General features: G+C 42.9%; 1 protein-coding gene across 2 annotated transcripts in view; it reads right to left on the minus strand.

Moving 5' to 3' along the window:
• The window catches only part of RANBP3L (RAN binding protein 3 like), a 46,197-nt gene that overhangs the window by 12,296 nt on the left and 21,357 nt on the right, over window positions 1-12,544 (minus strand). The window contains exons 9-11 of one of the 2 annotated variants that reach the window (XM_086629638.1): window positions 2,543-2,627; window positions 1,322-1,421; window positions 79-203 (exon numbers count right to left, since the gene is read on the minus strand). In XM_086629638.1, the coding sequence (XP_086485764.1) occupies window positions 79-203; window positions 1,322-1,421; window positions 2,543-2,627 (310 nt within the window). Of the gene's footprint in view, window positions 1-78; window positions 204-1,321; window positions 1,422-2,506; window positions 2,628-12,544 lie in introns of both variants that reach the window. The other variant, XM_086629637.1, reaches the window with a different exon arrangement.

Here is a 12,544-nt window from a genome sequence, read left to right on the forward strand (position 1 = left end):
TGCAATCTGTAATAGATCTAGATGTTCTTTTCAACAAAAAAAAACCTGCTCACCATCAAGGCTTTATGAAATACACACCTGTAATACGTTGTGTTCTGCTTCTTCTCCAGTTATAACTTCAACTTTATCTAACAGAATTTTCTCCACTGGCTTGGAAATACAAGCAGCTGCTGATTCAATTAGTGATGCATTCCTCAACAAAGCTGTTTCAAGAGGGAAAAAAAAAAAAAAAAAGAAACCCCTTTCTGTACAGGGAATATTTTCAGGACAACAAAACATAGGATGGCCTGTGACTTCAGTAATCCCTGTGATGTCTGATATTATTTAGTGTTATTAACAAGTTTTTGGCCAAAGCAGTAAATAGAGGAGAAAAAAAAAAAAAGGCCAGAATACTGCAAAATGTCTCACCTGTCTAGGTTCATTTTGAATTGAACAGGGCTCTCTGCCATTGCAGTGGTTTGCCCCAAGGGACAATTTGCAGAAACAAACACTAAATAATTAGAATTTGATTTTCCAAATGAAACTGGTCTGTCAGATTAATAAACAATGAAAGACATCTGTCCCAATACTCCGAATAGTAATACATATACAATGAATATTTGACAAGAAAACAAAAGGACAATATTTGAAAGGAATAAAATAGTTATAAAATTTTGTATATTTGCATAATCTATACACGTTTTCCATAGGCTTTAATTATTTTTTTTTCACTTGTAAGAATGTTTATGCAAAGTAAGAGGATCCAATACATCCATTAGTAAAGAGGGGTTCAAAATTTGGCAAGAAGGCTCAAGACAGGGGCCTATTTGAGATTCCCTCACAGCCTAGGTTTACGTGGCTTGCCTAGTAGAAAAGCTCACACTAGAGTCACAAGCAACCCCTGAAATCTCTCTGTACAGAATTTTCAGTCCTACAATTAGGATACAAATATGGCAAAGTAATTTATATGAGCAGTCACAAAACACAAGCAGCAGACAGTTTAAAATTTTAGCTCAAAAACGCGGTGCAAAAAGCATTCACAAAGTTCACTGCATTTTTTTTTAAATGATAATCTGCAATAAATAATAATAATCTGTAAAACCCTCCTCTCATTTCCTGAGTAACTTAGATCATTCATTCTGAAGATAGTGCAGTTCAAATGTCATAAACCAAACTGTAGCTGCCTTCTGAACACAGATTTTGACACATTTTGCAAGCGAACTAGTAACTGGATAACTTGAGAATAGGTTAAAATTATTGGCCACCACTCATTTGACATCCTCTAAAATACAGTGAAACATAATAATAAAGCTAACCGCAATTGTCTGCTAAGTATGCTTACTTGTGTGAGGACTGACATGAAAAGATTCTCTGTACATGGATGTTATTTCTCCTTTGTATGAATCAGCTTCATTACATGACTTGGGATGCTTTTCAGGACTCTAGAAAGAAAAAAAAAAAAAACAGACAAAATAAGAATTCTTATTTAAATAAAATGGATATGTTCATCTCAAACAGAACACTGAATTGTTTAATGCTTGCTAAGCTAAAGTTTAGCAACTGTAATATCTTCAGAGTAAAAACTGATCCAGATGATACAATTTCAGTCTCTAGTAGGGGAAATTTTATTACCATAAAATCAGTACATCATTCTTCCACCAAGAAGAATGGCCTCTTTGTACGGATCCTGGACTAAGATTTAAATCCATTGAAGGACTTAGATGTTTAAGTACCAGCTAATTTCCAGTTTAAGCACTTAAACCCCATAAGAATAGTTTAAAACTCCCAGACACCACAAACAACCTGAAAGGAATTAAAAATTTCCAAAAACTTCAGTTTTTGCAGATAAAGTTTCTTAGGCATGTCTAAATAAATCCTTCTGGCTCCTGACAATGCTCAGTGGCCACACTCCTACTTTATAACTAAACCTTGGTCAGAAGTCATAACCCAGACCTGTGGTTGCCAAACTTTTTCACTGGCAGATATGCATACTGTTTTCATTCTACTTCTACTAGAAACTGAATTTCAAGTTCATTTAAACGGTGCAGACCTCAGCTTGGGAACTACCTTTTTGTTTGAGTTTCCTTCAGAACTCTATCCATTAAGCTATCTCACAGCATGTACAATACAGTTTAACATGGATGCTAGCTAGGATGCGTGTTCCATTTTCCCCTCAGATTAATTTCTCCCATCTCTTAACAGTTGTGATATAAACTATTAGAGCAGTGGGGGCCATATTCTTTTATGTTGCATTGCAGCTGTCCCACTTTATAAGGAATATAAAACAAACCCTTTTTCGGTAAAAAAAATGAGCAAAAGAGAATAAGGGCATACTGGTATGGCTTAGTAATTAGAGTATTTATCTAGGATGGGCAAGATAGGAATGGCTACCCCTTCTACAGCAAACATTTACATATTTTTTTCCTCAATGGTCATTGGAGTCATATTTACTCACATCTTTAAAAGACCGGGAGCAGCTAAAAAGAATCAATCTCTGAAAAAAAATTACACTCCTCAGTACATTAACCTTGATAAAAAGTCTGCCAGCATTTACATATCTTACCAAAACTCTCTCAACCATGTTTTCTCCAAACACAAAATCAGAATTGCTGCTGTTCTGTACACTTCTGTCTTCAAACAACTGTCTTCTACAGGAACAAAATAACATAATAATGTGATTTAGAACTATTTATAACTTTATAAAGAATATAAATAACTTCATGCATGCATTTTACCACACCTAACATTAAAGACAAACAAAAAATGACCACTTAAGTGATCAGACAAATTCTTTAAAAAAATCTGAGAATATTCTCTACATAACATTTCACAAATGTTATGTAGAGAATATTCTACATAGCGGGGAAGTTCCGCTGGACTGGAGGCTGGCGGATGATACCCCCATTTACACAAAAGGGCGGAAGGAGGATCCGGGAACTACAGGCCTGTCAGTCTGACCTCGGTGATGGGCAAAGTCATGGAACAGGTTATCTTGAGTGCTATTAATGAGCACATACAGGTTAACCGGGTGATCAGGCCCAGTCAACATGGGTTTGTGAAAGGCAGGTCTTGTCAATCAAACCTGATCACCTTCTGTGATGGGGTGACCTGCCTGGTTGACGAGGGAAGGGCTGTGGATGCAGTTTTCCTTGACCTCAGTAAAGCCTTTGATACAGTTTCTCATAGTGTTCTGGTTGAGAAACTGATAACTGCTGGCCTGGATAGGCACACCCTCCTTTGGGTTAAAAACTGGCTGGATGGCCGGGCCCAAAGAGTGGTGGTAAATGGGGCTAAATCCGGCTGGAGGCCGGTCACCAGTGGGGTTCCCCAGGGCTCAGTGCTGGGTCCAGTTCTGTTTAACATCTTTATCAATGACCTGGATGAGGGAATTGAATGTACCCTCAGAAAGTTTGCGGACGACACCAAGCTGGGAGGCTGTGTCGATCTGCTCGAGGGTAGGAAGGCCCTTCAGAGGGATTTGAACAGACTGGATCGTTGGGCTGAGGCCAATGGCATGAGTTTTAATAAGGCCAAGTGCAGAGTCCTTCACTTGGGGTATAAAAACCCCAAGCATCACTATAGGCTCGGGGAAGAGTGGCTGGAGAGCTGCCTGGTGGAGAAGGACCTGGGGGTGTTAGTTGACTACTGGCTTGATATGAGCCAGCAGTGTGCCCAGGTGGCCAAAAAGGCCAATGGGATACTGGCGTGTATCAAGAATAGTGTAACCAGCAGGAATAGGGAAGTGATCCTGCCCCTGTACTCGGCACTGGTGAGGCCGCACCTGGAATATTGTGTCCAGTTTTGGGCCCCTCGCTTTAAGAGAGATATTGAGCTCCTGGAGCGAGTCCAAAGAAGGGCGACTAAACTGGTGAAGGGGCTGGAAAATAAAACTTATGAGGAGTGGCTGAGGGAGTTGGAGCTGTTTAGCCTGGAGAAGAGGAGGCTGAGGGGAGACCTGATTACAGCCAACAAATACTTGAGAAAAGATGGTGGGGAGGTAGGGGAAGGGCTCTTTACATTAGTGATGGGTGATAGAACAAGAGGAAATGGGTATAAGCTTAGTCAGGGGAGATTCAGGTTGGATGTTAGGAAGTATTTCTTCTCTGAAAGGGTTGTCAGCCACCGGAATAGGCTGCCCAGGGAGGTGGTTGAGTCCCCATCCCTGGATGTGTTTAAGAATAGGGTGGACGATCTACTTAGCGATATGGTTTAATGGGGATTAGGGATGGTTGGACTCGATGATCTCTGAGGTCTTTTCCAACCTAGAAATCTATGAATCTATCTATGAAATGGTATAGAAAGTATCACATTGTATTTCATTAAGATTATTGCAAGGTCCTGCATGTGGGTCAGGGCAATCCCAAGCACAAGTACAGGCTGGGCGGAGAATGGATTGAGAGCAGCCCTGAGGAAAAGGACTTGGGAGTGCTGGTGGATGAGAAGCTCAACGTGAGCCGGCAATGTGCGCTGGCAGCCCAGAAAGCCAACCACATCCTGGGCTGTATCAAAAGGAGCGTGGCCAGCAGGTCGAGGGAGGGGATTCTGCCCCTCTACTCTGCTCTCGTGAGACCCCACCTGGAATACTGTGTTCAGCTCTGGAGTCCCCAGCAAAAGAAGAACATGGAGCTACTGGAACGAGTCCAGAGGAGGGCCACGAAGATGATCAGAGGGCTGGAGCACCTCTGCTATGAAGACAGGCTGAGAGAGTTGGGGCTGTTCAGCTTGGAGAAGAGAAGGCTCTGGGGTGATCTTATTGCAGCTTTCCAGTACCTAAAGGGGGCCTACAGGAAAGCTGGAGAGGGACTTCTGACAAGGACGTGTAGTGACAGGACAAGAGGCAATGACTTTAAACTGAAAAAGGGTAGGTTTAGATTAGATTAGATCTAAGGAAGAAATTCTTCCCTCTGAGGGTGATAAAGCACTGGCATAGGTTTTCCAGAGAATTTGTGGATGCCCCATCACTGGAGGTGTCCAAGGCCAGGTTGGATGAGGCTTTGGGCAACCTGGTGTAGTGGAGGATTTCTCTGCCCGTGGCAGAGGGATTGGAACTAGATGATCTTTGAGGTCCCTTCCAACCCTAACCATTCTACGATTCTATGATTCTATGATTGAGGATGTTCCTTAAAAGAAAAGAACAAGAAGCAAAACAACGTGCCTCCTCCTCAGGGAAGCATCTTACACCAGAAACTCCAATGAGTTACATTTGTTTCCCTGTTTCCTTTTGTTCTAACAAAAGGTTACCAACAATTAACAATTATTCCTTCATGTTGATGCAGCTCTGGTACCCTTCAGAATAACACAGCCCGCAGTGCCTTACAGGCACTCCTCGGTCATCCATCTAATATCTTGGAAAGGCAGAGGGGCAGTATATTCTAATGCAGACATTTTCAATTCACATAATACTGCAAAAATGTAAAGGTCTGATAGCAGATGGCTTATGATGAGGTATAACTACAACAGAAAAAAAAGATCTTTTTTTCCGTTTTTTCATGACCTGTTCCATGGATATACTTAAAACGAGAAGTGAAGAAAACAAAATACTTTCAATCTGCTCAACTACAGTTTGGGGTCAGAAGGTATCACTAGATGTCTGTGCTTCTTTCTATCAAGACAAGCTGAGAGCATCTGAAGAGCAGCAGAAAGGAATTCCAGCCACTCCAGCCAGGAAGTCGGCTTCATCAGGGGCTCAGCGTAAATGTCTTTATGCAAATACACACAGCATGGGGAATAAAACAAGAAGAGCTGGAAATGTGTGCACACCTGCAGGATTATGATCTTATTGGCATCACAGAGAGGTGGTGGGATGAATCCTATGACTGGAGTGTCGGAATGGAAGGATACAGGCTCTTTAGGAAGGACAGGCAGGGGAGAAGAGGAAGAGGTGTCACCCTCTATGTCAAAGATCAGATGGAGTGCATGGAGCTCCACCTGGGGATGGATAAGCAGCCAACCAAGAGCTTATAGGTCAGGGTTAAAGGGAGGGCAAGGACAGGTGACATTATAGTGGGGGTCTGCTACAGGACACCTGACTGGAAAGATTGAGCGGATGAGGCCCTCTACAGACAGATAGGAGCAGCCTCACGTTCATGAGCCCTGGTCCTCATGGGGGACTTCAACCACCTTGATATCTGTGGGGACAGACAGCGGGGACAACACAGCAGGGCAGAACCAATCCAGGAGGTTCCTGGAATGCATTGATGATAACTTCCTCCTTGAAGTGATAGAGGAACTAATGAGGAGAGGTGCCATGCTGGACCTTGTTCTCACCAACAAGCAGGAGCTGGTGTGGAATGTGAAGCTCAAGAGCAGCCTTGGCTGCAGTGATCATGAAATGGTGGAGTTCAAGACATTTAGGGAGGCAAGGAGCGTGCTCAACAAGCTCACTGCCCTGGATTTCAGGAGAGCAGACTTCGGCCTCTTCAGGGATCACCTTGGTAGAGTACAACGGGATGATGCCCTGGAGGGAAGAGGGGACCCAATAAAGGTGAATAATATTCAAGGATCACCTCCTTCAAGCTCAGGAGCAGTGCATCCCAACAAAGAGAAAGTCAGGTAGGAACACTAGGAGGCCTGCATGGAACGAGATGCTCCTGGACAAACTCGGACACAAAAAGAAGGACTACAGAGGGTAGAAGCAAGGACAGGTAGCCTGGGAAGAATACAGAGAAAGTGTCCGAGGAACCAGAGATCAGATTAGGAAGCTAAAGCCCTGATAGAGTTAAATCTGGCCAGGGACATCAAGGGCAACGAGAAAAACTCATATAGATATGTCAGTGATAAAAACAGATCTAGGGAAAATGTGGGCCCTCTCTGGAAGGAAACGGGAGACCTGGCTACCTGGGATATGGAGAAGTTTGAGGTACTCAATGACTTCTTTGCCTCTGTCTTCACTGGCAAGAGCTCCAGTGGCACAGCCCAAGTCACAGAAGGCAAATGCAGGGACTGGGAGAATGAAGAACCGCCCACTGTAGGAGAAGATCAGGTTCGAGACCATCTAAGGAAACCTGAAGGTGTACAGCCCATAGGACTTGTATGGTCCAGGTACTAAGGGAACTGGCAGTTTAAGATGCTGAACAATTATCCATCGTATTTGAGAAGTCATGGCAGTCCAGTTATGTTCCCATCGACTGGAAAAAGGGAAAAAAGGAAGACCTGGGGAACTACAGGCCAGTAAGTCTCACCTCTGTGCCTGGCAAGATCATGGAGCAGATCCTCCTGGCATATATGCTAAGGCACATGGGAAATAAGGAGGTGATTGGTGACAGCAAACATGGCTTCACTAAGGGCAAATCCTGCCTGACTAATTTTGTGGCCTTCTATGATGGGTTTACAGAGTTTCTGGATAAGGGAAGAGCAACTGACATCTTTTACTTGGACTTGTCCAAAGCATTTGACACTGACCACATGACATCCTTGTCTCGTGGAGAGACACGGATTTGATGGATGGACCATCGGTTGATAAGGAATTGGCTGGGTGGTCGCACTCAAAGAGTTGCGGTCAGCGGCTTGATGTCCAAGTGGAGGCCAGTGACGAGTGGTGTTCCTCAGGGGTCAGTACTGGGACCAATGCTGTTTAAAATCTTTGTTGGTGACATGGACAGTGGGATTGAGTGCACCCTCAGCAAGTTTGCTGACGACACCAAGCTGTGTGGTGTTGAGGACACGCTGGAGGGAAGGGATGCCATCCAGAGGGACCTTGACAGGCTGGAGAGGTGGGCCTGTGAGAACCTCATGAAGTTCAACAAGGCCAAGTGCAAGGTCCTGCACATGACTCGGGGCAATCCCAAGCACAAGTACAGGCTGGGCAGAGAATGGATTGAGAGCAGCCCTGAGGAAAAGGACTTGGGAGTGCTGGTCGATGAGAAGCTCAACATGAGCCAGCAATGTGTGCTGGTAGCCCAGAAAGCCAACCGTTTCCTGGGCTGCATCAAAAGAAGCGTGGCCAGCAGGTTGAGGGAGGGGATTCTGCCCCTCTACTCTGCTCTGGTGAGACCCCACCTGGAATACTGCATTTGGCTCTGGAATCCCCAACACAAGAAGGACATGGAGCTGCTGGAGTGGGTCCAGAGGAGGGCCCCGAAGATAATCTGAAGGCTGGAGCACCTCTGCTATGAAGACAAGCTGAGAGAGTTGGGGCTGTTCAGCCTGGAGAAGAGAAGGCTCCGGGGTGATATTATAGCAGCTTTCCAGTACCTAAAGGGGGCCTACAGGAAAGCTGGAGAGGGACTTTTTACAAGGGTGTGTAGTGACAGGACAAGGGGCAATGGATTTAAACTGAAAGAGGGTAAATTTTGATTAGATCTAAGGAAGAAATTTTTTACAGTGAGGGTGGTGAAACACTGGAACAGGTTGCCCAGAGAAATTGTGTCCACCTCATCCCTGTGTTACCCAACAATAAAGGGGTTAAGGTTTTGTGTAAGAAATTCATGAAGGCTTCAGTACGTAGTAAGTGATTTACACATACCTAAAGAATATAACAAGATGACCATCCTTGAAGCTGTCAGAAGTGATTAAAACGGAGACTCTTTTATCAAGAACTGTCTGCCCTTGAAGGGAACATCCCAGAAACTTTGTTATCATGTTTTTCTGAACTGGGAACATGCGCAGCAGTGACTTAGGGAAAAGGTAATTCCGGCAGGGGGAGATCGTGACCACCGACTCATGGAGGGCCTGCCTTAAACATACCCCGGACCTAAAAGAAAGGGGAGCAGGAAGAGAACTTAGAACTTGTGGAAGAGAACACAAGAGAACTTGTGTAAAGTAATTTGCGTGTAAAGCGAGATAAAATTAACCAATTGTTTAAGAGAGTAACAATGAATATCTAAACATGTTAGGAATACGCATGATTGTAGTGTATTTTCTGTAGAGACGCCAGGTGTGCAGGCTAGGAGGAGATACCGCCCCCGCTGCACCCGGCACCGCAATAAAGAATGCCTGCTTTCTAAAACTCCAGAATGAGTCTTGGAAAGTTCGATTTCAATTGCAGCTTCTCGGGTATCACCTGGAAGCGTTCAAGGCCAGGCTGGATGAGGCATTGAGCAACCTGGTGTAGTGGAGGGTTTCCCTGCCCATGGCAGGGGGGTTGGAACTAGATGATCTTTAAGGCCTGTTCCAACCCTAACCATTTTATGATTCTATGATACAGATTTGGGAGAAAATTTCATACAGTAGGTAAATCACTTTATGTTTAGGATCTGGAGTGTAACTGGTTTTGGCAGAAGCTACATTAAAGCAACACTTGTCCTCTTCTGTACATTTTTCCTTCTTAATGTCTCAGGTTTTCCATATAAAAAACATCAATTTTTTATTTTTTTTTTGGCATTGCCACCCTGAGTTTAACCATTCTCAGTCATTCTCTTACCTCTCAGGTTTTAAGAGAAGATGAATGTGTTTTTAAATAGTGACGCAGTCACAACTTGTAAAAAGTAGATTACTTGTGGATTATATTCAAGAATATTCTAATATGAGTTGTGATTGGACATGCTAATTACATAGCCACTTTAAATTAACAGCATCCATTTTTTATAAAAGTCATTAGAAAAGTTCTTGTAAACTTCTTTATGTGGAAGTTGTTCCTGCTGCTGGTTTTTTTTTTGGAGGTTTGTTTTACAAAAGGCTTATGGTTTGTTCATGCTTTCTGTAGAGCTTAATCACTGCATCTGTTCCTGTCAAAGGCAAAACCATCCAAGTCCTCGACTCTTTCTGTTCCAGAAGGACAACTCGGCAGAAGGACAATGGGATGTTCTGTCACAAACTGCATAGTTTGGCACCACTTATCTGCTCTTCCAGATCATTTATCACCCTTGGGAGGGCTTAATGGCACGTTTTTCATGCAGAGGATAATCCTGTTAATAAGCTTGGTTTGTTGCCAGAACTTTGGTGATTGCCTCTAAAATTCAGTTTCTGTTTTCACAACTACAGTGTGCTTTTCACATAGGATTTTGAAGTAGAAGCTATCTCCATTTCACACTTAAGGAAAAAAATATTCCTTAACATTCTCATACTTGATGTGTTGCTAAGACTAAGAGCAAATAAGAAAGAAAAATCAGAAAATCCATCTCTTTTCAGCCTTGAATCCTTCCACAAGTGTTTTGGGCCATGAACAGAGAATCTGAAGTGTGTTTGATGAGTTTCTTATCCTCAAGAAAAATTCCCACTAAAATTCACTGAATTGTGATCAGTTTCCATCCTGATATTTCATCTGCTGCTTCTAGGCTGCTCAGGAACGACTTAGTAAGGATAGCACTCGAGAAGAGCTAAAAGTCAGAAACTAGAACCTTGTCTTAAAGAAATAATGGAGAAATGGATTTTGATTATTTTCAGAAATGTAAGGAAAATGTAAACAGTGCAGGATCTTTCTTTTTCCAGACAGTTACCTGTGAGTGCCAGCCTTAAAGTCTTATTTAAACCTCAATATCCTTATGTTGCTGCAGGACAAGAACAAAGTGTTCCAGGGATGATGTTGCCATGGAAATGCAAAACAGAGGCACTAAATTGAGGGAATGACCACTAACAAGGAAGAATGGGAGAAGGAGAAATGTGGGTAAGATACTGGAAGGGGACTACAGAAAAGGAGTAGATCCAGGTCTGTCCTTCTCAGTGTCCAGAAGGGTCTGAGTAGCTGCCAGTTCCGGTGCTGGCCTTGAACCTTTGCAGTTTTCCAAGCAAATTCTCGTGCAAACCTAAATACATGACCAGAAGCCTGCATTTTCCCAGCATTATATTTCTGTCAGTTATGACACGATCTCCTTTCCAAGCTTTTAATTAGAATCAAGAAACTGCAAGTTTCCCCTTTTCCGTTCATTACTACTGCCAGTTCAGGAAATGGAACTGTTGGCGGTTTCCTGGGACACGGACAGCTGCAGCAACTGCAGAGGACTAACAAACCATTTCCATTGATCTCTATAAAGAACCGTCTCACAAAAAGAAGAGGTGGAAGAGGAGGGTAAGTAAGAGGGACATTTGCAGACAGCAGCAATCTCTGCTGTTGAGTCTCTCTGCATTTTATTATGTAAATAAATATATTTGCATAATTGATAATTTAAAAGATATCTAAATGATTCCTTTCTTAGCAACGAACAGGTCTGGCTGCAATGTTCACTACTGTTTAGCATATATGTGAAGTTTAATAAAATTGTTTGTTTCAATACTTGTTGTGAAGTTATCTATGAGAAAACAGCTATGCCAAAAAGATTTTATTGAAGTATTTTAAAGCATCAGTGAACTTAACACTGATCAGAAGGATGGCACCTCCCTGCAATCTCAGAAGAGCAGTAAGCACCTGGTTGTAATCAAAGTAGTTTCAACTTGTCAGATAAACCAACATTTACTACAATTATAATACACTGAATTAATGAGGCACAAACACCCCAAGCAGATTAGCAATTCCTCTTTTAAAAAAGAAAATACTGTAAGTACTTTTAAGTACTTTTAAGTCTTTTAACTCGTAAGCACTGAAACACTGCATTGCATTTCTCTATCCGTCTACTTCATAAGAGAAAGCCACTCACCTATCTTCTCCTAGATATTGTACAGGTGACAGAAGGTAAAAAGATTTGGAGTATCGATACCAACTGATGTTGAAGTCAGTACCATCTTCGCTTTAGCTTTTCCAGTATGTGCATTACCATCATTATAAATCTGCTAAAAATCCAGTGTGCTGTGTGGCACCATGTTGTCCTCACAGAGCATCATCGCAGAGTTAATTGTGATAGAAAAGGACAGGCTAGCTCTTCCAAATCACAGTGAACATCTGCACTCTAATGATGCTGCTCTTGTTGATGAGGATTAAGCATCTAAGTTGTCTGTGCATCTAAAAATCCCTTGTCTCCTCAGAGCCCCGGCACCATGCATCCCAAATATTGTGTGCAGGACCCTCTATCCGTGGCCCATACAGCTCTGAAGAAGACCAGAATAGACTCTTCTGTAGTTAACATGTTCTCTGCCCAATTTGGGTGGGAGATGGAAAGGAGGCAACATCACAAATGTGTTACCTGTGGCACTAGCAATTTTGAAATGTCATTCTCTCATCATAACTGATCTCAGGTGTATTCCTCATGCTCACAACTTTCAGGTGAATAACCGTCAGCCATCAGCAAGCAGTACTAATACCCACAAGACAACATGCTGTCTAAACATAGACCTAATGCTCTCATCAGCCAGTCTCCAGAGAGAGACAATAGCGCACTTGTACACCAGTGTGAGTTCTTTCAGTCATATACAGAAGCAAAGGCATGGGGCAATGTCCTAGTCCCAGGAAGTCAGCTTCCTCATGCAGAAATTCTGAAGTCTGTGGTGGTCAACCCACGTCTGCACAAAGATGTCATCCTATCACAATCATCACAGCTAGTTTTCAGGCTAGAAATTCTGGTGTGTGCACAGAAGTACAGCATCAGTTGCAGCATTCACCTTGTTTCCCAAATCAGTCCTGTATGGTTTTCTTCATGTCTGCAGTGTCCCATAGGCTGACATATTTTGGCAATTCCTGAGTTTCTCTGCATCTGTTTATGAGATGCAGCAGCTATGCATTCAGAGGAGAATTCTCCAAAGAGACACAAAGATGACT

The sequence above is a fragment of the Tauraco erythrolophus genome, chromosome Z (assembly GCF_009769465.1).
Source record: "Tauraco erythrolophus isolate bTauEry1 chromosome Z, bTauEry1.pri, whole genome shotgun sequence".
Lineage (NCBI taxonomy): Eukaryota > Metazoa > Chordata > Aves > Musophagiformes > Musophagidae > Tauraco > Tauraco erythrolophus.